The sequence below is a fragment of the Scyliorhinus canicula genome, chromosome 26 (genome assembly GCF_902713615.1).
Source record: "Scyliorhinus canicula chromosome 26, sScyCan1.1, whole genome shotgun sequence".
In the NCBI taxonomy this organism is placed as follows: Eukaryota; Metazoa; Chordata; class Chondrichthyes; order Carcharhiniformes; family Scyliorhinidae; genus Scyliorhinus; species Scyliorhinus canicula.
This window is the reverse complement of record NC_052171.1, coordinates 1,559,758-1,584,602: the sequence shown is the minus strand read 5'-3', so window position 1 is coordinate 1,584,602 and position 24,845 is coordinate 1,559,758. Positions and strand designations below refer to the sequence as shown.

General features: G+C 48.1%; 1 protein-coding gene across 7 annotated transcripts in view; it reads left to right on the top strand.

Moving 5' to 3' along the window:
• LOC119957314 (cytosolic purine 5'-nucleotidase-like) overlaps positions 1-24,845 on the top strand; it is a 150,444-nt gene that overhangs the window by 80,438 nt on the left and 45,161 nt on the right. For all 7 annotated transcript variants that reach the window (XM_038785182.1, XM_038785180.1, XM_038785183.1 and 4 more), the window contains 3 exons: positions 13,845-13,918; positions 14,527-14,644; positions 21,146-21,241. In XM_038785182.1, the coding sequence (XP_038641110.1) occupies positions 13,845-13,918; positions 14,527-14,644; positions 21,146-21,241 (288 nt within the window). The remainder of the gene's footprint in view (positions 1-13,844; positions 13,919-14,526; positions 14,645-21,145; positions 21,242-24,845) is intronic.

Sequence of the window (24,845 nt, the reverse complement as noted above, 5' to 3'; positions counted from 1 at the left end):
GGCATTTTTTATCATGCCATTAAATTTCTGAGCTGACAAATGACGGCATCTATAACAGTGCAGCTCTCCTACAGTACTGCACTGCAGAGTTAGCCTCAGTTTTGTGCCCAGCATGCAGCACTGGGATTTGGAGCCCACAACCTTCTGACTCAGAGTTGTTGGTGCTACTAACTGAGCTGACACTCCAAGCATCAACCTTCAGCCATTGTTCCAACTGGTTGTCTGTGCAACATCAAGGGGCTGACCACTCAGAATAACTGCTGTATTATTAGGGGCATGACTGTTGGGGTTGACCACCCAACTAATTCTTTGTTATCATGGTCACTCCTCGGGAGCCTGACCACATACTAATCCTTCCCCAAGTGGCCTACACTATCATATCTGATTTATGGGAATCTCCTCCATTGGCCCCACTCGATGCAGTTGTGGGCCTGTTATCAGAGATTATCCCATGATATTTTACTTGTGCTCTACTTGCACTGACTGCTTGCACCACTAAGTAGCTCAGAGCACACAGAATATTTCAGGCATCTCAAACAGATTTAAGAAACAGGTTTGCTTGTGAGATAAATGCAGAGGCGTCTAAGTGCTTCATCTAATTGTCCATTATTTACAGATGAGCTAAGGCAGAGCTTTCTGTTTTTCCTATCTTGCTAATTGGTCCATCCAGGAAGGATGCTTGGTAATTCCCCTTCAACTTCCACTTTTGCACCAACTCTATAATTTCCAGTGTAATATGCTGGGCTGCAGGAATTCCCTGCCCAATGAAGCAGTTGAGGCTACCTCATTGGATGTTTTTAAGGCAAAGAAAGACAGATTTTTGAACAGTAAAGTAATTAAGGATTATGGTGAATGGGCGGGTAAGTGGAGCTGAGTCCACAAAAAGATCAGCCATTATCTTATTGAATGGCGGAGCAGGCTCAAGGGGCCAGATGGCCTACTCCTGCTCCTAGTTCTTATGTTCTTATGTATCTTCCAGCCTTAACATTGACAGACAAACGGCAAATGTCTTTTTTTATTACTCATTCACTGAATGTGGGTGTCACTGGCTCGGCCAGCATATATTGCCAATTCCTAATTGCCCTTGCCTTCTTGTACAGCTGCAGTCCAACGCACAGTTATATTCAGAATGGAATGGGGCGGCATGGTGGCGCAGCAGTTAGCACTGCTGTCTCACGGCACTAAGGACCCAGATTCAATCCTCAACCTGGGTCACTGTCCTTGTGGAGTTTGCACATTCTCCTCCTGTTTGCATGGGTCTCATCCCCAACAACACAAAGATGAGCAGGGTCGGTGGATTGGTCATGCTGAATTGCTCCTTAATTGGAAAAATAAAAGAAATATTCAGAAGGGAGTTCCAGGACTTAGACCTAGCAACAGTGAAGGATAGCATGTGACTTGGAAGTCGTGAAATTCTTTTTTTTAATTCTCCCCCTTTTTCACATTTTCTCCCAAATTTCCACCCACCAGCAACAAACAATAATCAGTAACGAACATAATGTCAATCCCCATATCAATAACAACGATCCCATCCTCCCACCAAACCCCAACCAATAGCCTGCATGTTCACATAAACAAATGACAAAAAGGAATCAGGAATCACCCATAGTCACGATCAACGCACACCGCCCCACCTCCCCCCATCCTCGCCCTCGTGAGGTGTGCTCTGTACACCACCTTCAGCTGTATCAGCCCCAACCTCACGCACAAGGTGGAGACATTCACTCTCCGGAGCACCTCACACCAGAACCCCTCCTCCATATCCTCTCGCAACTCTTCCTCCCACTTTGCTTTGATCCCTTCCAGTGGTGCCTTCTCCTCTTCCAAAATAGCTCCGTAAACCGCTGACACTACCCCCTTCTCCAGTCTCCCTGTCGTCAGCACCTCCTCCAGCAATGTGGAGGCCGCCTCCACCGGGAAGCCCTGTTTCTCCTTTCTGGTAAAATCTCGAAGCTGCATGTATCTAAACATTTCCCCCTGCTCCATCCCATACTTCGCTCCCAGCTCCTTCACTCCTGCAAACCGACCCCTAAGAAACAAATCTTTTAGTGTTTTAATCCCCTTCTCCTCCCATTTCTAAAAATTTCCATCCCACCTCCCTGGCTCAAATCTGTGGTTCCCCCGAATCAGCATTTCCCTTGACCCTGCCCTCAATCCGAAGTGTTGGCGAAACTGCCTCCAAATTTTCAATGAAGTTATTATTACCGGACTCCCTGAGTACTTTCTCGGGGCTATCGGGAGCAGCGCTATTGCGAGTGCTTTCAATCCCGACCCCCTGCACAAACTCTGCTCCATTCTGCTGGGCATCAACCCCTCTGACCCAGCTCCACACCGTCTCCACGTTCGCCGCCCAGTAGTAATACCTCAGGTTCGGAAGACCCAAACCCCCTGCCTGTCTTCCCCTCTGCAGCAGCATCTTCCTCACTCTGGCCACCTTCCCTCCCCATATGAATGAGGTAATCCCCCCTCAATCTCCCTGAAAAAAGCTTTTGGCAGGAAAATCGGCAGGCATTGAAAAGTAAACAGAAATCGTGGCAGCACATCCATTTTAACCGCCTGTACCCGACGTGCCAGTGACAGAGGGAGACCATCCCACCTTGCCAGATCAGCTTTCACTTTTCCCACCAAACTAGAAATGTTGTACCTGCGGGCCCCCCCAACACACACCCGGGCATCCTGTACTCCCAGGTACCTAAAGTGAATCCTTGCCCTACGGAATGGCAGCCCTCCCATCCCTGCCCCCACACCCCGGCCGAGACACCACAAAATACTCACTCTTGTCTAAATTTAATTTGTACCCCGAGAAAGACCCAACAATTGAAACAGCTCCAATATTCCCCCTATTGACACACTTGGTTCCGACACGTATAACAGCAAATCATCGGCATATAAAGACGCCCTATGCTCTATCCCCTCCGAACTATTCCTTTCCATACCCCCAAACTTCTTAATGTGATGGCCAACGGCTCAATCGCGAATGCAAACAGCAGGGAGGACATAGGACATCCCTGCCTAGTCCCACGGTGGAGAGAAAAGTATCTCGAGCTGATGTTGGTTGTGCGGACACTCGCCCTCGGCTTCTTATACAGTAGCTTTACCCAGTTCACAAATCTGAGGCCAGTCCCAAACTGCTCCAGAACTGCCATCAGGTACGCCCATTCTACCCAATCAAACGCCTTCTCAGCATCCTGTGCCACAACCACCTCTGTTTCCCTCCCCTCTGTCTGTGCCATAATGATGTTAAATACCCTTCTAACGTTTGAAAAGAGCTGCCTCCCTCTCACAAACCCCGTCTGATCTTCACCTATCACCTTTGAGAGGCACCTCCAGCCTACCCACCAGTACCTTCGCCAATACCTTTGCGTCCACATTCAGAAGCGATATGGGCCTATACGACCCACACTCCGTCAGATCCTTGTCTTTTTTTAGCAACAGGGAAATCGATGCCTGCCCCAAAGTTTGTGGCAACACCCCCTTCCCTATCGCCTCCTCAAACATCCCCATCATCAGGGGTGCCAGCTTATCCTTGAATTTTTTGTAATATTCCACCGGAAACCCATCCGGCCCTGCCACCTTGCCTGACTGCATCCTCCCAATCGCATCCTTTATCTCCTGCTCCTTCTAATGTAGCCCTGTCCCCATCCCCTAACCTCGCGTTCTCGAACCCATTTAGAAATTCCTGCATCTCACGGTCTCCCCCAGGTGGCTCTGACCTGTACAACCTCTCGTAAAATTCCTCAGATCCGGAGCCACCACCAACTTCCCTGCCTTATCCCTCACCAGAACTATTTCCCTTGCCGTTGCTTCCCTCCGGAACTGACCTGCTAACATACGCCGCGCCTTATCTTCATGTTCGTAAACTGCACTCCTTGCTCGCCTCAGTTGGCGCACCGCCTTTGAAGTCGTGGAATTCTTATACACCTACTGCTTTTGTCCTTCTCGGTGGTCAAGTTTGTGAGTTGAAAAAATGCTGTCGCAGGAGCCTTGCCTAGGTTTTGCAGTGCATGTACATAGAACATAGAACATAGAACAGTACAGCACAGAACAGGCCCTTCGGCCCTCAATGTTGTGCCGAGCCATGATCACCCTACTCAAACCCACATATCCACCCTATACCCGTAACCCAACAACCCCCCCTTAACCTTACTTTTATTAGGACACTATGGGTAATTTAGCATGGCCAATCCACCTAACCCGCACATCTTTGGACTGTGGGAGGAAACCGGAGCACCCGGAGGAAACCCACGCACACAGGGGGAGGACGTGCAGACTCCACACAGACAGTGACCCAGCCGGGAATCGAACCTGGGACCCTGGAGCTGTGAAGCATTTATGCTAACCACCATGCTACCCTGCTGCCCATAGTTGATGTACATTCTTCTACATCAGTGATGGAAGGAATAAATTTTAAAAACTCAATTTAGAGTACACAATTTTTTTTCCAATGTGTGATGGTTTAGCTCACTGGGCTAAATAGCTAGCTTTTAAAGCAGACCAAGGCAGGCCAGCAGCACGGTTCAATTCCGGTACCAGTCTCCCCGAACAGGCGCCGGAATGTGGCGACTAGGGGCTTTACACTGTAACTTCATTTGAAGTCTACTTGTGACAATAAGCGATTTTCATTTCATTTTCAAATGTTATTTGCCTCTTATCAGCCCAAGCCAGAGTATTGTCCAGGTATTGCTGCATATGGACATGGATTGCTTCAGTCTCTGAGGATCACTGGCTCGTATAAGCAGGCATCTGCAAATCAGAAAGACGTCCTCTGAACTGTTTTCATAGAGTTTACAATGCAGCAGGAGGCCATTTGGCCCATCTGCACGACCCTTACAAAGAGCACCCTACTCAAGCCCATGTCTCTACCCTATCTCCGTAATGGAGAGGGATAGGTGCGTGCAACAGGACAAGGTTTATAATTGGGGGAAGGGTAAATACCATGCTGTCAGACAAGAATTGAAGTGCAGAAGTTGGGAACATAGGCTGTCAGGGAAGGACACAAGTGAAACGTGGAACGTGTTCAAGGAACAGGTAATGACTATACTAAGGAATATGAGAATGACTAGAGCGAGGGTAGGTCCGATTAAGGACAGTAGCGGGAGATTGTGTATTGAGTCTGAAGAGATAGGAGAGGTCTTGAACAAGTATTTTTCTTCAGTATTTACAAACGAGAGGGGCCATATTGTTGGAGAGGACAGCGTGAAGCAGATTGATAAGCTTGAGGAGATACTTGTCAGGAAGGAAGATGTGTTGCGCGTTTTGAAAAACTTGAGGATAGACAAGTCCCCCGGGCCTGACGGGATATATCCAAGGATTCTATGGGAAGCAAGAAATGAAATTGCAGAGCCGTTGGCAATGATCTTTTCGTCCTCGCTGTCAACAGGGGTGGTACCAGAGGATTGGAGAGTGGCGAATGTCGTCCCCCTGTTCAAAAAAGGGAATAGGGATAACCCTGGGAATTACAGGCCAGTTAGTCTTACTTCGGTGGTAGGCAAAGTAATGGAAAGGGTACTGAGGGATAGGATTTCTGAGCATCTGGAAAGGCATTGCTTGATTAGGGATAGTCAGCACGGATTTGTGAGGGGTAGGTCTTGCCTTACAAGTCTTATTGACTTCTTTGAGGAGGTGACCAAGCATGTGGATGAAGGTAAAGCAGTGGATGTAGTGTACATGGATTTTAGTAAGGCATTTGATAAGGTTCCCCATGGTAGGCTTATGCAGAAAGTAAGGAGGCATGGGATAGTGGGAAATTTGGCCAGTTGGATAACAAACTGGCTAACCGATAGAAGACAGAGAGTGGTGGTGGATGGCAAATATTCAGCCTGGAGCCCAGTTATCAGTGGCGTACCGCAGGGATCAGTTCTGGGTCCTCTGCTGTTTGTGATTTTCATTAACGACTTGGATGAGGGAGTTGAAGGGTGGGTCAGTAAATTTGCAGATGATACGAAGATTGGCGGAGTTGTGGATAGTGAGGAGGGCTGTTGTCGGCTTCAAAGAGACATAGATAGAATGCAGAGCTGGGCTGAGAAGTGGCAGATGGAGTTTAACCCTGACAAGTGTGAGGTTGTCCATTTTGGAAGGACAAATATGAATGTGGAATACAGGGTTATTGGTAGGGTTCTTGGCAATGTGGAGGAGCAGAGAGATCTTGGGGTCTATGTTCATAGATCTTTGAAAGTTGCCACTCAAGTGGATAGAGCTGTGAAGAAGGCCTATGGTGTGCTAGCGTTCATTAGCAGAGGGATTGAATTTAAGAGCCGTGAGGTGATGATGCAGCTGTACAAAACCTTGGTCAGGCCACATTTGGAGTACTGTGTGCAGTTCTGGTCACCTCATTTTAGGAAGGATGTGGAAGCTTTGGAAAAGGTGCAAAGGAGATTTACCAGGATGTTGCCTGGAATGGAGAGTAGGTCATACGAGGAAAGGTTGAGGGTGCTAGGCCTTTTCTCATTAGAACGGAGAAGGATGAGGGGCGACTTGATAGAGGTTTATAAGATGATTAGGGGAATAGATAGAGTAGACAGTCAGAGACTTTTTCCCCGGGTGGAACACACCATTACAAGGGGACATGAATTTAAGATAAATGGTGGAAGATATAGAGGGGATGTCAGAGGTAGGTTCTTTACCCAAAGAGTAGTGGGGGCATGGAATGCACTGCCTGTGGAAGTAGTTGAGTCGGAAAAGTTAGGGACCTTCAAGCGGCTATTGGATAGGTACATGGATTAGGGTAGAATAATGGAGTGTAGGTTAACTTCTTAAGGGCAGCACGGTAGCATTGTGGATAGCACAATTGCTTCACAGCTCCAGGGTCCCAAGTTCGATTTCGACTTGGGTCTCTGTCTGTGTGGAGTCTGCACATCCTCCCCGTGACTGCGTGGGTTTCCTCCGGGTACTCCGGTTTCCTCCCACAGTCCAAAGATGTGCAGGTTGGGTGGATTGGCCATGAAAAATTGTCCAAAATTCTATGATTAACCTAGGACAAAAGTTCGGCGCAACATCGTGGGCCGAAGGGCCTGTTCTGTGCTGTATTTCTCTATCTATCTATCTAACCCAGTAACCCCACTTAAGCAGGGGTGGGCTGCCATGGGCGGGTGTGGGGAGGTGCTGGGGGGCAATCGCTTATGGCACCACCTTGCGAACCCTGGATTGTGTGTACCCTTTCCCAATGCCTTTTTGATATTGAACGCTATGGCAGGGAATTTGGACCCAGAACGTGCCCTAGTGGTGCTGCTGGTAGTGCAGGCAGTCAAATGCAAGAGCTGGTGGTGGCAGCAGGGGCAGCAGATCATGTGCCGGACCCCACCCCATACCCTGAAGATCCGGCCGCCCATCAGGCAGGGAGGATCCAGAGGGGGGGTCCCGCGGCGGCTCAGGATGTAGTGGTCCTTTGAACAGAAGAACAGCGCGTGCCATAGGAGGCTCTGCCTCAACAAGGAGACAGGGCAGCACCTGTGTCATGTCCTTGCGGACTTGGCATCAAATGGAGGAGGAGGACATCCATTCCCAGTGGCCGTCAAGGTCACCGCAGCCCTGAACCTTTACGCCTCAGGACAATTTCAGGGCTCGAGCTCTGGAATGGTCCTGTGTGGTATCTTGCAGGCCACAGCCACAGGTGCATCTGACAGGTCACGGATGCCCTGTATGCCCAGATGGAAAACTACATCTTCTTTGACGTGGACCAAGCCCAACAAGATGCAGGATTTTACGCCATCGCAAGGATGTCCAGGTCCAGGGGTAATAGATGCCATGCATGTTGCCCTCCGCTCACCGGGCCATCTGGGAGTGCCCAGTGTTTACAGAAAGGGATTCCACTCCCTAAACGTACAGCTTATGAGCGACCACCAGATGAAGATCCTGCATGTGTGTATGCTTCCTGGGGTGTGTCCATGACAGCTACATCCTGGGGCAGTCGGTCATCCCTGGTCTCTTCGGGGAGCACCCCAGAATGGGTGGTTGACCCTTGGGGGATAAGGGGTATCTGCTGAGGACTTGGCTAATGGCGCCAGTACAGAGGCCAGAGACACAACTGGAGACCTAATACAACGAGGCCCATGTGACCACCCGGGTGATTGAGCGATGCATTGGACTCTGGTAGGGCCCTGTAGTACACCGTCCAGTGTGTCCTGCACAACCTGACACAGCAGCGGGGCAACGAGTTGGAGGTTGCTGATGGGTAGCCACCTCTGAGGAGGAGGAGGAGGCGGTGCTGGACCAGCAGGGACTGGGGGATGAGGCCAGGCAACAATTCTCCTCCGAGGAGTTCTCATGGGAGGCTAGAGAGGGGGCCACCAGGATGGGCCGGTGCTGTTGGCTGAAAGACCTGCGGGAGAATGGAGATATGGTCAGTAGGAGGGATGGGTCAGTCAGTAAGGCAATATCAACTCACGTTTGACAGGTCCTTTGGCTGGGACCTGGTGGTTCCTCACCTCTGCGGTGTTCGCCAGTACACCGGTTGGTGACCGCTCTGTCCTCGGCTACCCAGTCACTTCCAGGGCCCGATCCTTGAAGCTGGTGAGGATTCTTATGTCGGGCACACCACCGCCAGTCTGGGCCCTCTCCCAGCGATTGCGGGAGAGCTTTTCCTGAGGAGACACAGAGAGGACATCGTTAGCCACATGTGTGGTTCACAGTGGCGGGCGGGGGGTGAGCTGTGAAAGAAGGGTTGGGGGATGGTTGAATGGGAGAGGGGGTGGAGGGAGGGTTGGGAGTTGCATGGAGAGTTGGGGGATGGATGCTCGCATGTGGGCAGAAAGGTGTTTGCGGGGGGGGGGGGGGGGGGGGGGGGGGGTTGGGGGGGATGGTGTCTACTCCCTTGTGCTGCCCGGTGCAGGTCGTTGACCTATTCCAGCACTGGAGGACAGTCCTCCTTGTCACACTCCCAACGCTCACATCTGCTGCCACCTCATCCCAGGCAGCACTGGCCGCCCTGTGACCATCGGGGGAACAAGACATTCCTCCTGGCCTCTACTGCATCGAGGACCTTCCCCAGATCTGCATCCCCGAATCTTGGGGCCAGTCTCCTGGGGTTGCCGAGTGTGGTGCTGCCGAATCGGTTGGCGAGCCTTCATTTGCAGCGAGAAGCCCGTGCGCCCTTGTTAAATGGACCAATTAACATTGAATAGCGTTGCCGTCCTCACTGAGCTGAGCGCCGGGAAGCTCGTTGCAGTTCCCACTCACCACCACATTTAGAAGTATTTATGGAGAATTGTGACCTTTAGATCAGCAGGGTGTACTCCCAGAATTTCCAAACTTGATAAATCTGAGTGAGCCAGCCTTGTACTTAGGATCTGAGGTTAATATCCATTTTACAGAGATTTGAACTGGCTGTTCTCATCACTCTGACTCACGGATCAGTGTTCAAAAGCCACCCGTGTCTGCTCAGAGCGTTATCCTTGCATTACACCGGAGACTGAAATTACATCGGAGACTGAAGTTACATCGGAGACTGAAATTACAGTCTGAAATATTGTAATCTGCTGTTTTCAAGTTGTGCCCAGTATCCGCAGGTTCAAGTCATTAACATAAAAGGGCAGTGGTCCGATGAGTGAATCCTTGGAAACACCACTGCACACTTCCCTCAAGTCCAAAATTCACCACAATTATGTTTCCTGTTAATTTTAATTTGTACCCTTGCTACTTGCTGTCTACTTCATACCATGGGTTTCAATTTTGCAACAAACCTAATATGTGGTAGTTTTTCAAATGCCTTTTGAAAGATAAAATACAAAAAGGGCGCGATTCTCTGGAAAGATTTCTTCCTGTGGTAGCGAGTGGGAACTGTCACGAGCGTCCCGGCGCTCAGCCCAGTGAGGCCAGCAAATCTATTCAAAGTTAATTAGTCCACTTGACAAAACCTCATGGGCTTCTCGCTGCAAATGAAGGCTGGCCAGCCGATGTGCGGGTAAACACCAACAACCCCCTCCACAAGATATTTCCGCCCTCAACTGTCCGTGCGAATCCCCATCCCCCGCCAACATTCTATTTGCCTCCCCTCCTATAAACCCCCCCCCCCCCCCCCCCCCCCAACCAGCACCGCCACTGTGAGCCATGCATGTGGCTAATGATGCCCTCTCAGGAAAAGCTCTCCCACAGTTGCCGGGAGAGGGCTCAGACTGGCAGAGGGATGCCAGACTTAGAATCCTCTCCTCCTTCGAGGAGCGGGCCCTGGAGGTGACTGCGGTGCCGAGGACAGGGCAGTCACCCACACGATGGTTGGCGGACACCACTGTGGTGAAGAACCACTGGGCTCCACCCGGGGGACTGACCCATTCCTCCCACTGACCAGATGACCATTCTCCAACAGGTCCTCCACCTTTCGGCGCTGGCACATTCCGGTGGCACCCTCTCCAGCCTCCCAGGAGACCACCTTGGAAGGGAACTTCGAGGAAGACACAACCGAGGTTGTCATCCCCACCCTCCACCAGTGCAGAGACACACACCTCGGTGGGAAACTTGAGTGGTCAGGCTTCTGCGGCACAATCTGGTGAGCAGCACACAGCTGCTGATGTCCATCAGGTGGAGGCAGGAACCCCCAGGTGAGACAGCAGTCTGAGGGCTGCTGGATCCCAAGACCCAACTGGGTCCCAGCCTGATGCTGAGCCTATAATATGGAACAGGTATTCCCGGAGCTTATGGAGACAATGGGGAGTGGTCAGGACATTCAGTGGGAGATGTCAGTGACACTCTAGCAGATCCATTGCCGATTGGAGGAGTCCCAGAGCCTACGGGCACAGGAGATATGGGCGGCAATGTGTGGCACCGAGGTTAAACCTCCCCCACTCCCCCGGCACACCGCAAGCAAGTGATGGATTTGAGCAAGCACTCAGCAGACAGGCAGGGGTCAAACTATGACATAGATTGAGGAGCACTCTCGCTCAGCTCCCTGCAGGTTATCATCATTCCCCTGCCCTCGACAGTGACCCACTGAGTCCCAGCCCCTGGAGTGATGTTACACAGACCCTGGGAGAGTGTGAACTGGGGGTGGGTAAGGACCAGGACACATTCCTCTGTGCTCCCCTCCCCCCGCCCCATGGTCCCGCCCTGGGCTGGCAAGCCCATTGCCCCTGGGCTCTTTGCCTGTGAGCAAAGATGGCTACTCACCTCCATGGCTCCCGACTGAAGCTCTTGCAACAGATTCACGTTTTTAAAAAGGAATACTAATTGGTGCAAGCGTGACCACTCGCTGGGTAGGCCGAAGAATCACGAGAGACCATCCTAATCATTGTGTGGAAATAGGGCTTAAGATGCGATAATTGGTTCTTCGCCACGCTACGGCGAGATCCCGATTTAGCCTAGTGGAGCAGGCCGGTTGCATCGCATGGTTCTCGTTTTTAGCCTCTTCCACTATTCACTGGCCGTGTTTTGCTCGAGTGAGAGCACAACAAGACCAGAGAATCGCGCCCAAATATCAATTGTTTAACCATTCTCTCTGTTACCTTGTCAAGAATCTCTCAGCAAGTTTTAAAAAAAAATTAGAGTACCCAATTATTATTTCTTCCAATTAAGGGGCAATTTAGTGTGGTCAATCCACTTATCCTGTACATCTTTGGGTTGTGGGGGCGAAACCCACGCAAACACGAGGAGAATGCGCAAACTCCATACGGACAGTGACCCAGAGCCGGGATCGAACCCGGGTCCTCAACGCCGCTAGGCAGCACTGCTAACCATTCTGCTGCCTCTCAGCAAGTTAATCATCATTCCTCATCACCATAGTTTAACTGACTGGCCTGAAATTACTAAATTCAACCTGCTCACCTTTATTTAACAAGGGTGTAACGTTCACAGTATTTCAGTGTTTTGTCACTAATCCTGGATCAAAGGAAAATTGGAAAGTTGAAGCCAGTACCTTCACAATGTCTACCCTTACTTCTCCCAGCAACTTTGAATGTATCCTGGGTAATTTGTTCACTTTAAGTGCTGTGAGCCTTTCTAGGAACTTCTGTTCATCTATTTTTATCTCATCTAGTACCTTGACAACCTCCTTGTTTACTGGAGCTTTGGCAAAGACCTCTCCTTGGTACAATGATGCAAAGTACTCATTTAGCACCTCAGCTGTGCCTGCTGTCTCCTTCATAGATTGCCATCTTGATCCCTCATTGGCCCCCCCGCTCCTCTTTTATCATTAAAATGTCTAAAAAAAGATTCCCTTAGCTACAAATCTATTCTTGTACTGTCTCTTTGCCCCTGCTTATTTATTTTTCACTTCATTGTACTTTATATATTCAGCCTGATTTCCAAGGGGGGCGCGATTCTCCGAGCCCCGCGCCGGGCCGGAGAATCGCCGCAACAGCGCCACAACGCCCCGACGCCGGCGCGCGATTCTCCAAGGTTCGGAGAATCGGTGGCATCTGCTCCAGTGCATTTGGCGCGGTACCGGTCACGGGCTGCTGTCCGCGGCTGGGCTGTCGATTCTCCGGCAGCGGCCCCGCTGAAACGGCAGAGTCCTGCCGGCACCCCTGGTCGCTGCCGGCGGGAACTCTGCGTGATGGGTTGGGGGCGGCCTGTGGGGGAGGGGGGTAGGGGAGGGGGCTCCATCGGCGGGGGGGCCTCCGATGGGGTCGGCCCGCGATCGGGGCCGACCAATCAGCGGCCCAGCTTCTCTTCCCCCACTTCCCCGGGCCCACATTTTTGCGTGGCCGGCCCCTGAACTCCCACTCCATGTTGCGTAGGGGCCGGTGCGCTGAAGAAGTCCCCTGCGAATGCGCGGGTTGGTGCGGCACCCATTTGGCGCTGGGAAGGGAGGCTGGAGCGGTGTGAACCGCTCCAGCGCCGTGCTGTCCCCTTGTGGGGGCCAGAATCGGTCGTCCTGCGCCCGCTTCGCACCGTCGTGAAACGTGACGGCGTTCACAACGGTGCGAACACTTAGTCTCCATTTTGGAGAATCGCGACCCACATCTTTCATTTTACTCCCTTTCCTGCTTCTGTGATCAAAAAGCAACAAAAGAATAAAGCAGATAATTTTCGATCAGTTAGCCTTTTATGAATAGTAAAATGACAGCCAGAGCCTATATTAAGGGACATTACTTTGAAAGGTATGAGTAATTAAAAAAAAAATTAGAGTACCCAATTCATTTTTTCCAATTAAGGGGCAATTTAGCGTGGCCAATCCACCAACCCTGCACATTTTTGGATTGTGGGGGCGAAACCCACGCAGACACAGGGAGAATGTGCAAACTCCGAACGGACAGTGACCCAGAGCCGGGATCGAACCTGGGACCTCGCGCTGTGAGGCTGCAGGGCTAACCCACTGCGCCACCGTGCTGGCAGGGTATGAGTAATTAACCTGTATTTGGCAACACTGGGTCGGACAGATGCTGATACACAGAACCCACAATCAGTGATGTCTGAGATTGATACATACAGTACCCATAATAAGATAGGCCAGAGACTGGAACTTAGAGTACCGAAGTGGGACTGAGACTGGTGCACACAATAACCACACAGGGACAGGAATAATAATATGGTGTCCACAGTGAGACAAGACCCAGATTGATGTATACAGTACTCACAGGAATATATAAAATCATTGCTCTCCCAATCAAAATTTTCCACGAGTTATCTTTCTAGATTTCCCTCCTTTGAGCTCCCTTATCTCCCAAAAGCAACGTGAAAGGCAGACATAGCCTTCTCTCAAGTTGGCAACAAGATAATTCACAAGAGCAGTGCTAAGTAACTTTCTCGGGCATTTTATCCGAGATCAGCATGTCCTTGATGGAAGCATGTCCTGTTACTGAGGAAGACTGTTGTAAAAACTGAGCCCTATACTGGGTTCCAGAGCTGACCTGATTTTACCTCGCATTCCTACTTCTGTGAGTTGAAAACAGGATGTTTTTGTGTTTGATCTGCAGAGTTTTTGTGAACAGGAGCCTGGCGCTTGAGAAGATTAAATGTTTTGGATTTGACATGGACTACACTCTAGCAGGTAGGGAACATTTGTTATGAACGTCACCAGTTAAACTTTATAACTTAGCCTCTCTGGCATACTTGGTGAATCTGTACTGAAGCAGTTCATCTCAATCAAAACTGGAGTCATGGCACAATGACTAACCTCATTCACTGGAGAAGAAAAATCAAACTGGTTCCCTGCTCTTTATTGGTGTACAATCAACGTACAATTAGGGGTAAGGAAAATCGTTGACAAAATCTGTCTTCTGGTCACTTTGACAAGGTTTTGGAGAAGTGATCTGTACCCCAACATTTTCGAGGAGAGGAGAATTACCAAAAATTGTGAATATTTCAGAAGAAAAAGCATATTTGTTTCTGCAGAATAATTTATTGCCTGACAAAAAACTCAGTACTGTTTATGGTTACAGTGCTTTGACATAATTACATATTATTCGGCTTGAGCAAAAATTCATTTCTTACATTGCTAGGTAAATGATTGATAATAGGTCAGTAAAAAATGAAAAGAAACACTTCACTGAATCATCTTGACAGTGTTCTTAGTTGCATTGTTATCAGGCTGACCTTGACGAATGATCGATGAAGGATAATGCTGTATATATACTAAAATATGCTTCTATTGTACAGTATACAGATCTCCTGAGTATCAAGAGCTCGGCTTCCAGCTGATGATAAATCACTTGGTTTCGATTGGATATCCACAGGAATTGCACCTCTACACGTATGATCCCACTTTCCCAACCAGGTAAAACAAGCTTCCTAATTTACTACAGTAAGAAGTCTGACAACACTAGGTTGAAGTCCAACAGCTTTGTTTCGAATCACTAGCTTTCGGAGCACAGCTCCTTCCTCAGGTGAACTAGGCTTTATTTATTGGGCCCAATTTATTAGGCTGTGGAGATTGTCTTACTCAACGTCCTTTCCTTGGACGGCTGTAACTTGTTTGTGGTTATTCCTGGGCTGGGATAACTGGACTAGATCAAAATGGGATTGGGTTACACTGCTCTCTGTCATTTAGGGTTTTGACTGCAATGTCTTTTATATGTGTTGGAGGTTGGGAAAGAGCTGGGCGGGGGGGGGGGGGGGGGGGGGGGGGGGGGGTTTGCACTATGGGTGGCAAGGGTTATTCTGCTTCCCTTACAAGTGCATAAGAAATAAAAGCAGAATTAATTATGAATTAATTGTTCACTATCGGTTAACCTGCAAGATTAAGGATGTCACTTGAAACTTCTAAATAAGACATGTAAATTATATGAGATGGGGTGCTACGAGTAATGTGGAATTAACTATGGACATAAAATCATAGAATTTACAGTGCAGGAGGCCATTTGGCCCATCGAGTCTGCATTGCCTTTGGAAAGAGCAGCCTACTTAAACCCACTCCTCCACAGTATCCCAGTAACCCCACCTAACATTTGGACACTGAGGCAATTTAGCATGGCCAATCCACCTAACCTGCACATCTTTGGACTATGGGAGGAAACCGGAGCACCCGGACAAAATCCATGCAGACATGGGGAGAAAATGCAAACTCCGCACAGACAGTCACCCAGCCACAGACAGGCTGAAATTGAACCTGGGACCCTGGAGCTGTGAGTGCTAACAGTACTAACCACTGTGCCACCATGCCTGCTTCATTCATTAATGTCATCAGTAGTTTAATCCTGAGGAGACAGAAAGTGTTGAAATTAGCCTTGAGAGACATGCAAAGAACAAGAGATGGCAAATGCATTTTAATGTGCATCAGTGTAAATTAATGATATTGGTAAGGGGAACAAGGGTGATGTGAGTACAGTGGCTGACTCTCCGGTTTTTTTTGATAAATGTTTCTTTTTTTTGATAAACAAAACAAGCAAAACAGCTGAGTGGAAGGGGCACCTGGGAGGCCCCTGATGTCACTTGCCTCTCTTGGTCAGTTTTCTTTTTTGTTTTTGTCCATTTGCCTCAGCTTCTTTCTTCCTGTTCTTTCTTTCTCTTTTGCCTTGCTGTTCTAGTTGTGGTCGTTGTCATTTCCTGTGCTCCCCCCCCCCCCCCCAATTTGTGTTCCCTCCTCTTTCCTCCCCTCTGGCCCCCCACTGCTGTTCTCCTCTTGTCCTCCATCCCTAACCCCTCCTTCCCCCTTCTTCTCTGCCACTCCCCTTTCTACCCCCCCCCGTCCCCCCCGCCGATGGGGTATGTGATGGGGGTGACTGATTAGTGAGGTGGGGGACACAAACGCCAGGACCTTTGGGGGACTCCTGCAACTCGGCAGCGACAGAGGGTCACTTCATCAGTGCCCTTACTCCCTTGACTCCCTCAGGCTCCACCGGGGTAGGGCTATGTTTAACCAGCCTGCCACCAAAGCCCTTGTGGTGGAGTTCCTGATGAGGGGGTCGGTGTATCATGTTGAGGATGAGACTCGGGCTTCAAGCCCGTTATTTGCTTCCATTGGCATGCTAAACATTGATTTACATGTTCCTGCCGACAGAGGGCAGGTAGTGTGCTGCCCCCGCTGGCCTGGGGTCAGAGGATAGCAACGGGCGCCCAACCCGTATTTCAGGGCACTCTCCACTCTCTACCCAATCGGGATTTAGGAGCACAGGTTCATGGAGAATCCTGGCCAGAGAGTAAGAAGTTGTGAACAGTAATCCACTGAGTCAGAGTGATCTCGAGATGGGACTCCAAAAGGGATTTCTGAAACATGTGTCAGTTCCAGAGAGTGAGGACTGGAATTAGATGACTCTCATTAAAGTGGAAAGAAGAGTAGACAGTTGTTGAGAGCACATTGCCTTCACAAATAACAGTTCATTGCTCATTGCTCTTGACAAATGATGAGGTTGGGCAACTAGCAGCAATAATCCAGCACGATGGAAAGGCAGCTGCCCAAGGGCAGCAAGTGTTGAATGGCAGAGCTAATGGTTGATTAGACCGAGTTGGTATGAGGTTCCTTGATATTAAATGTGATGGAGCCACACTGAACTTGACTGATTCTCAAACATTTTGACACATTGGCCTAGTTCTTCAGTTGATACTCTACTAACCAGGATGTCGCCCATAGTGCTTGTCAGGTATTTTCAGAAATGCCTTCTTTGTAAGTGCTTTTCCCTAAGGTCCATTTCTTAGGATACATAAGTGAATACTTGTGAGCAGGGAGTAAGCAGAATTCCATGGAAGATACGTTTGTATAATATTATTCATTAACATGACACTAGCTCCGAGAATAGGAGCATGATGAGACCATGTTAAGTGGATACCCTTCATTCAGAGTGGAGGTCAGATCATGATTGCTGAGTACAGTTTTGTTTGTTTAACTTTCCATGGGTGACCTCAGTATCGTATTCTTGTCCATCATGAACCTTTCTCTTATCTCTTAGTCTGTAACAGTGCAAACAAATATTTGAGCAGAGATTGTACTAATGCCAACAAAACCATTTTTCTGACTCACATGTTGGAATTCATTTACAGCAATGGACCAATTAGCAACGATTACAAGAGAATCCACTTGAGTTCAACTTTGTGATTCACCTTCTGATAGTTCCGAATCACAGATAAATAATTGATATGCCAAACCCAGCTATGTAGAGGACAAATATTAAGAATCTGAATGATAGAAATCAACATAAAATAAATTTGAGATGAAAATCCTTGGTATACCTTTACTGAAGGATCAAAATTCACAACGTGATAATTCACATATTGTGTTACATGATGTAAAATACCAGATTCAGTGCAGAACACATAACAGGATCATCTTGACACTGGAGATGCTATGCACACAGTGCACGTATTACATGATCCTATGTCATGTGTACCTGTGGCTGGCATAAATCTCCCATCTTGCAAGGCATGAAGTCCATGTTAGGCATCTACAGCAGCATATCTATGACGTATTGAATATGAGGGTGTGACATACTGTGCAACAAATATATATTTATTGGTAGTCGATACATAGAGATACACAGTGTCACAATGGGAACTATAGGAAATATATTGATGACATTTGACATGACCCACAGATAAATCATCAACTTGATCTTCTTGTCATTTGATATTGTGCATTTCAGTTCTTAAGTAAAGGCATATAAAACATCCACATATTTTGTAAAAAGCAAATTACTGCGGATGCTGGAATCTGAAACAGAAGAGAAAATGCTGGAAAACCTTAGCAGGTCTGGCAGCTTCTGTAGGGAGAGAAAAGAGCTAACGTTTCGAGTCCGATGACTCTTTGTCAAAGCATATTTTATTGAAATGTTTGAAAGCAATTTGTGCTGCTGCATGTCAAAAATAATTCTATTGCATATGTCAGTTGAGCAGCAATTGATGGATGCTCATGCCTTTGGGGTTTTCTTATGGTTGGTCTCAAGCTGAGTAGTAGCTGTGGTGATATGCATCACTGTAAATACACAAAGGGTTAACGTAAATACACGTAGACTAGCTAGACACTAGAGGGGGCACCAGAGACATGACACACAGACATTCAACCAATAGGTCAGTAAGATAGGACACGACCGATGGGCATTCAAGATACACACAGAGGTGACACTACCACAGGAGGGCACTACATCAACCCATATAAAAGGACACAGCACACATGCTCAGCCTCTTTCCAGTGGAGACACTCAGTGAGTACACAGGGTTGATTTGAAACACATCACACCCACCACGTGGATTGTAGCAGACTGGTTCGTCAGTCTGAGTAGCTATAGCAGGATTAACAGGAGAGTTGAATCCAAGTAGGAGAATTGTTAACAGTTTAATAAATGTTAAAGCTATCTCCAAGTCTGAACCTTCCTTTGTCAGAGTGCACATCAAGGAAGCAGCTTATGCTACGTCAAGAGCATAACAAAACATGGTACTCAGGAGTGACCTGTTTCAATCCATATAGTTACAACTCAGCAAACAGTGACAAGCAGCAACGGCACCCAGGCAAGATGATTTTCAAGATTCCGGTTCCACAACAGCTCAGGTACCAAGGCTATCTCAGTGAAAACTGGTGTTGGTTCAGGCAGAGATTCGAGATCTACCTGGTAGCGTCCGACCTAGATGGCGTGGCAGATGCAGAAAAAATAAAGCTTATGCTTACCATCGCAGGTCCAGAAGCAGCTGAAATCTTCCAGACCATCAAATACTCAAAAGGGCAAAACAAGAGCGAATTCCAGGCAGTCCTGGACAAATTACAAGAATTCTGCGAGGAACATACAAGGAAAAACAGTAAAAGAGGTGCCAAAACTCACCACGAGGCGAAGGTAGGCTTTCCATTGAAGAAATCTGCAGTTTTGAATTGCAGCCATCTTGGTAAAGGTGCTGCACATGCGCAGTTGAGAAAAAGGCCCCAAGTAAAGGAACAGCGATCTGCGCATGCCCAATTGCTTCCTACGACCTACATCACACACTTTGTGACATCAGAGGCCCCGGACCACGCCCACGTAAAGGGGAAATGTCCCAAAACGCAAAAAAAAAATTTTGAAGCCGTAAAACCCGATTCTTTCACCTGGACTGACAGCACAATGCCTGAAATTCAACCAGCAGCTTAAAGTATCCTCTGCAGGACCCTGCAACAAGCAGTTAACACCACCCAAAGAGATGATACAGTCCATGAAGACTATGACTCAGACCTTGAATTCTTCTTTGGACATCGCAAGCCCAATGCCAGCTCCAACACAAAATGTAATGATATGGCCTTGGAAGACAATGACTCAGACAAAGATTTCACCTTGGGAGGTGGCTACCCCTGCACCAAATCCGAACCGCAACTAGACGTGTTGTGCATTGAAGATCCCGACGACGAGTTCTTCGGATTGGGGAATCTTCAGCCCAGTATGACATCCTGACTCGTAAGTGCAGGATTATGCTGCGGCCTGACACCAAGAGACAGAGAGCGGTACAAGCTCACCGAGAGCGGTCTGCTGCCACACAGAGAGTGGTCCACGCACCGTGAATGGTCCCCCTACTGACCTACTGACCCTCCGGTCCAGGAATCTCCTGACCTCCCATTGGTAGGAGGTCCTCCCCGACGCGTTCCATGCAATTAGGTCCCTCCTGTGCACCGCCACCACCAAACCCCTCACGACCGACTATTTGTTTTCCCTAGGGGCACTACCACGGGGCTCCCATCCTGGTTGAAGACACCGGGCCCGGTTCTCCCCCGGAAGCACGTCCGGGCACACAAAACAGATCCGCTAGTAGAGAGTGCTACTACTCCATTAGAACCCCCAATACGCCTTCATTGAATACCCCGACGGTCGTCAGGACACCGTTTCCCTCCGGGACCTGACGCCTGCAGGATCCAACTCCACCACCGGCAAGGTACCCCTCACACTTCACCCCACCCAACCCCCCACGCCCTGCGCTCCCGCACCTATAGGTTCCCTGCCCATGCTCGGCGCCCCCGCGCCTATAGGTTTCCTGCGCCCCCGTCGCCCGTCGCACCGGTCAGGAATGAAGCTCGGGCCGAAACACCCCCGGAGTTCACCATCGTATCCTCACCGACCGTCACCACCCAGCCACCCGAAGAGGCTGCAACCCCGGAGCTCCGCCAATCCCAAAGGACGACTCAGCCACCGGACCGACTCAATTTGTAGACCCGTCACCCCTGCCAGACTTGATTTTTTTACAGGGAGTGAATGTGGTGAATTATACTGCATTGTAATTCACACTGTATTGCATTGCATTGTATTATGTCCTTGTGGGCTCTGTATCTGAGCCGTTGCGCGGCTCTGCCCATAGGGGGAGATGAGTTTGTACTAGGCTTCACCCGTGGCTCCGCCCATGGCTCTGCCCATGGCTCCTCCCACTAACCGGAAGTATAAAGTGCTGCAGCCGTAAGCCTGCTCTCAGTTCCTCTGGTCGCAGGCTGGCTCAGTTGTAAGACTATTAAAACCACAGTTTACTTCCAGTCGTGTGTCTAGTGAATTGATGGTCACATCAGTGTGATAGCGAAGTAGATTCAGTTGACCACTTTGATTACGTCTAATTTAAAGGAGAATCAGAAAACATTTGTTCTAGGTCAGGGAAATTGATTGAGTGTTTGTCCAAAGTCCCTTCTAAAAACCGGGTGCTAAATCCTTGGAACTTCAGAGTCTGCACTTGGAACAAGACAATTTGAAAAATTAGAATGGGATGTGAAAACTAAAATACTTTGCAGTAAAAAGTGATCTGACCCACAACTAATTATTGCTTATGGAGTAAGTGAATTATCTTTTGTCTGCTCAAATCCTTGCATCCTATGGCAAACTTCTATTTTAACCTTGATACTTTTATTTTACAGAGGGCTTGTGTTTGATACTCTGCATGGGAACCTTCTGAAGGTGGACTCTCACGGCAACATCTTGGTGTGTGCTCATGGCTTCAGGTTCCTCAAAGGGTACGTCAGAATATTTTAGTTCCCTGTCGCAGAGCCGTAGGTGTTTCGGGCTTTTAATTCCCAATCGGACCTGATTCCATGATAGCAGTTGCACAGTCAGTTGTCCATTACAGTCTGAACTTCTGAAACATGGTTTTATCAATCAACACACAATGCAGAGGCTTTCCTTTGGCACAGGCTGCAGCAGTTGTGGTCAACACAGAGCATTTGCTGACTGCGGAGATCTGCAGAACCCTTTGCCCTCGGTGTTCAGTTTTGTAGTTGTGCAAACATGAAGGAGATCGGTTAACAGAACCTTCAACAAAGCTGCTGCAGCACTCGGGGAGAGGGTTTGAAGGATAGTGTCCTTGAGAAGGTCACTCTGAGATTGTCTGGAGGGAAGTGTGTTGAGCGGGATGTGGGGTGGGGGGAGCGGTTTCTGTTGGATCAAAAGGTGGATATGAAAGCTCAGGAGGTCCAAGAAGGTAAATTAAACAGCAGTTAATAAGTCAAAATAAAGTAACGGGGCTTACAACTCAAAGGTGCCAGTCAGGGTGACAGGAAGTGCCGGTCCCAGTCCAGGCCAGTTTTTATACAGCCAATTTACAAGCCCCATTTGGGTGTGCCTCTGACCACTAGTGGAGGAGCTTGTATTCCACCAGTCCCAAAGGAGGATCAATTGAGGTGTCCCCATGGGTCTTATGAAGTCTACTATAGTAGGGTGAGGTCTGAAGGTGTGGAGTGGGGCTGTGAGATTCTGCAAGTGGTTTGTCACTGTTCTGTATGAACTGAGGTGGATGGATGGGTGGGTACTGTTACCTGAAACAAGATGCAGTCTGCAAAGGAATGGAGAGCTGACAAGAAATGTTGAGTGTTGTGAAACAAATTGAAGGAAGGTGTGATGTTGGGAATCATGTGTTGCAATGCTGGAATTTATAATTTTCAACACATTAGTGCTCATCGCACTGAAATCGTCAGAAGTGCTTTTTAGAGTTTATATGTGACTTGTACCCTTAAATATTTTCAATTGACAGAAAATGGGGAGCAAAATTATGGTCAATCCAAAAATTATACGCATTCAATTGATCAACAGTCAAAGGATAAAACAAATCTAATCTTTCCACAGCTGCCTTCTCTGTTTGAGAAATACCAAGAAAATCAAAGACAATATTACTGCATTTCCATCATTCCTTGTATTTTGAATATCCTCCACATTATTCGTCCATAGAGGGAATTTCAGATGTTATGCCGAAATCAAGTCTGCTATGGGACATGGTTCACCACATATGCAGGCAGCTGTGGAAAGATTAAATTTGTTTTATCAAGCACGTCTAAGGATTTCAATGTGATGAGCAGAGTGCTAAGAATCGGCTACGGGGTGTAAAATTGATCTCAAAGTGGAACAGGACTTTGAAGTTAGACAGGCTTTTGGTTCATCCTGAGCAAGTGGCTGGAGAGGAAGCTCTATTCAGTGGCAAAGGAGCAGAGTTTCTTCTGGCTTGGCTTGGCTTGGAGGCCACAGAGGCCACACACAAAGTCCAGGCAAGTGACATGATTGGATGCTAGGGCTGTCCTTCAGTTCAGGTGGCGTTTGGGTTCTGGGGAGGAGGATGTCAAATCCCTGCAATAGTATTTAAGCTGAAAGAGATGGAGTGTGAAGAAACAGTTCAGAAACTCAACACTTTGAATCTCCTGGCCCCAATGCAGTTCCTCTCTGGAATTGTCTGTTGACAAACAACGACTCTCTGTTCAGACAACTAAATTATGAACATGTTCAAAAGAATCCCATTATCTGTACAGAGTTTGTTTGGACTGGTTGAAATTGGCCCAGGTAGTTTAATTCCGACTGGTTCCGACTCCCATTCTGGGAGGGCCTTGTGCAAAAATCACATAACCGGGATACCACATGCTTAGACCGGAGAAATTTTAACTGTGTGCTTATCCAGTTTTTGTCAGATGGAATGTCTATCTCCTACCCGACACTATGTATTCTTTTCCAAATCAGTTGGTTGATTTTTCAGACCAGAAATTCTCTTTACTAAACAAGCTTCTGATGACATTTAGACTTTAATCCTTCGGTATAAATAGCTGGTTCTTGAGCTCTAGGCCTGAGATTCCTCACATAGCTGTGGTTTAAGTGAACTATATTGCATCATAGATTAGCCTTGTCCATTGCTGTTCCACTCAGTGATCACAGGCCTATCATTATAAAGCTTCAAAACAAGTACAAAGATCAAAAGAATTGACTAAGGTAAACAGGAAAGAAAACAGAAAAATAAGAAGCAGGGTAAAAGCCCTGCAGGGCTCTGCTACACTTGGGCCATTTTCGGCCAGTGTCTCTCATCACTTTGAGTTCCTTGTAAAATCAGTTAGGTGATTCAGATAGTCAGCAGCCTCTTTTATGCGGAAACAGAGATAAGAATGTTGAAAATTACCAGATGTGTGCAGCGTGGGGATTTTGAAAGAGCATTTGAGCTGCTCAGAGGAGATAGAAATTACACTGAAGCAAGTCCCTTCAAAAGAATGGTTCAGGCAGGGTGGTGCAGTGGTTAGCACTGCTGCCTCACGGCACCGAGGACCCGGGTTCGATCCCGGCTCTGGGTCACTGTCCATGTGGAGTTTGCACATTCTCCCCGTGTTTGCGTGGGTTTCGCCCTCACAACCCAAAGATGTGCAGGGTAGGTGGATTGGCCACACTAAATTGCCCTTTAATTTGAAAAAAAAAATGAATGGGGTACTCTAAATTTATTTTTAATAAAGAGTGGTTCAGACGATGTGTTCAAGGATGTTTTTACCATTAAACATTGAAGAGCATTGAAGAATAATAGAAGGTTTGTGATAAAGCTCAGTGGCCAGATGCATTGTCTCTGTTTAATCGATAGGGGTTTACTCATTTCACAACATCATGAGAAATCATTTGATCACTGGCTGTCACTTCACATCTGTGAATCGTCCTTGATCATCTCCAACACTAGAATAATGAATTTCAGAATTTTATTCAATTTTGAGACCACTTTTCATTTTCATTCTCTCCCCTGTGACTCAGTCATTGAGTACATTCAAGACAGAGATTCATCGGGCAGGATTTTCTGGGTCCAAGGGCATCTTTGGGTGGAATTTTCCATTATTTTGACTAAGTGCCATTTTGGACGGGAAAACCGGAGTGAACGGCATGATTTTGCGCACTATTTTAGGCACATAAAACATTAATTCTTTTTCATGAGATTCACGCTGCAGAGATGGCCCGAATTCATCCACTTGGGCAGCAGCTGAGCATTTCAATGAGGGGGTCACTGCAATTAAATACCTCCCGTGCACTTATTCAAAGTCTAGCCAAGCGGATAGCTGCAAGGGAGGCTGACCAAGCTTCTCAGAGGGAGCACTAACCAGATTACTGGATGCAGTGGAAGAGATGCGTGTTGTGTTTTACCCTCAACCGGGGTGAACCCTGCATTGGAAGTGGTGGCTGCACTGATCTTCACCAGCTCCCTACACAGGAGGGCAGGAGTGCAGTGCAGAAAGAAGATCAACGACCTCTTCCATGCAGCCAGGGTAAGCAACTCCTCTCATCTGTCACCACTCACTCACTCACTCACACAGACGTCACTGGCAGCTCACTCATGGG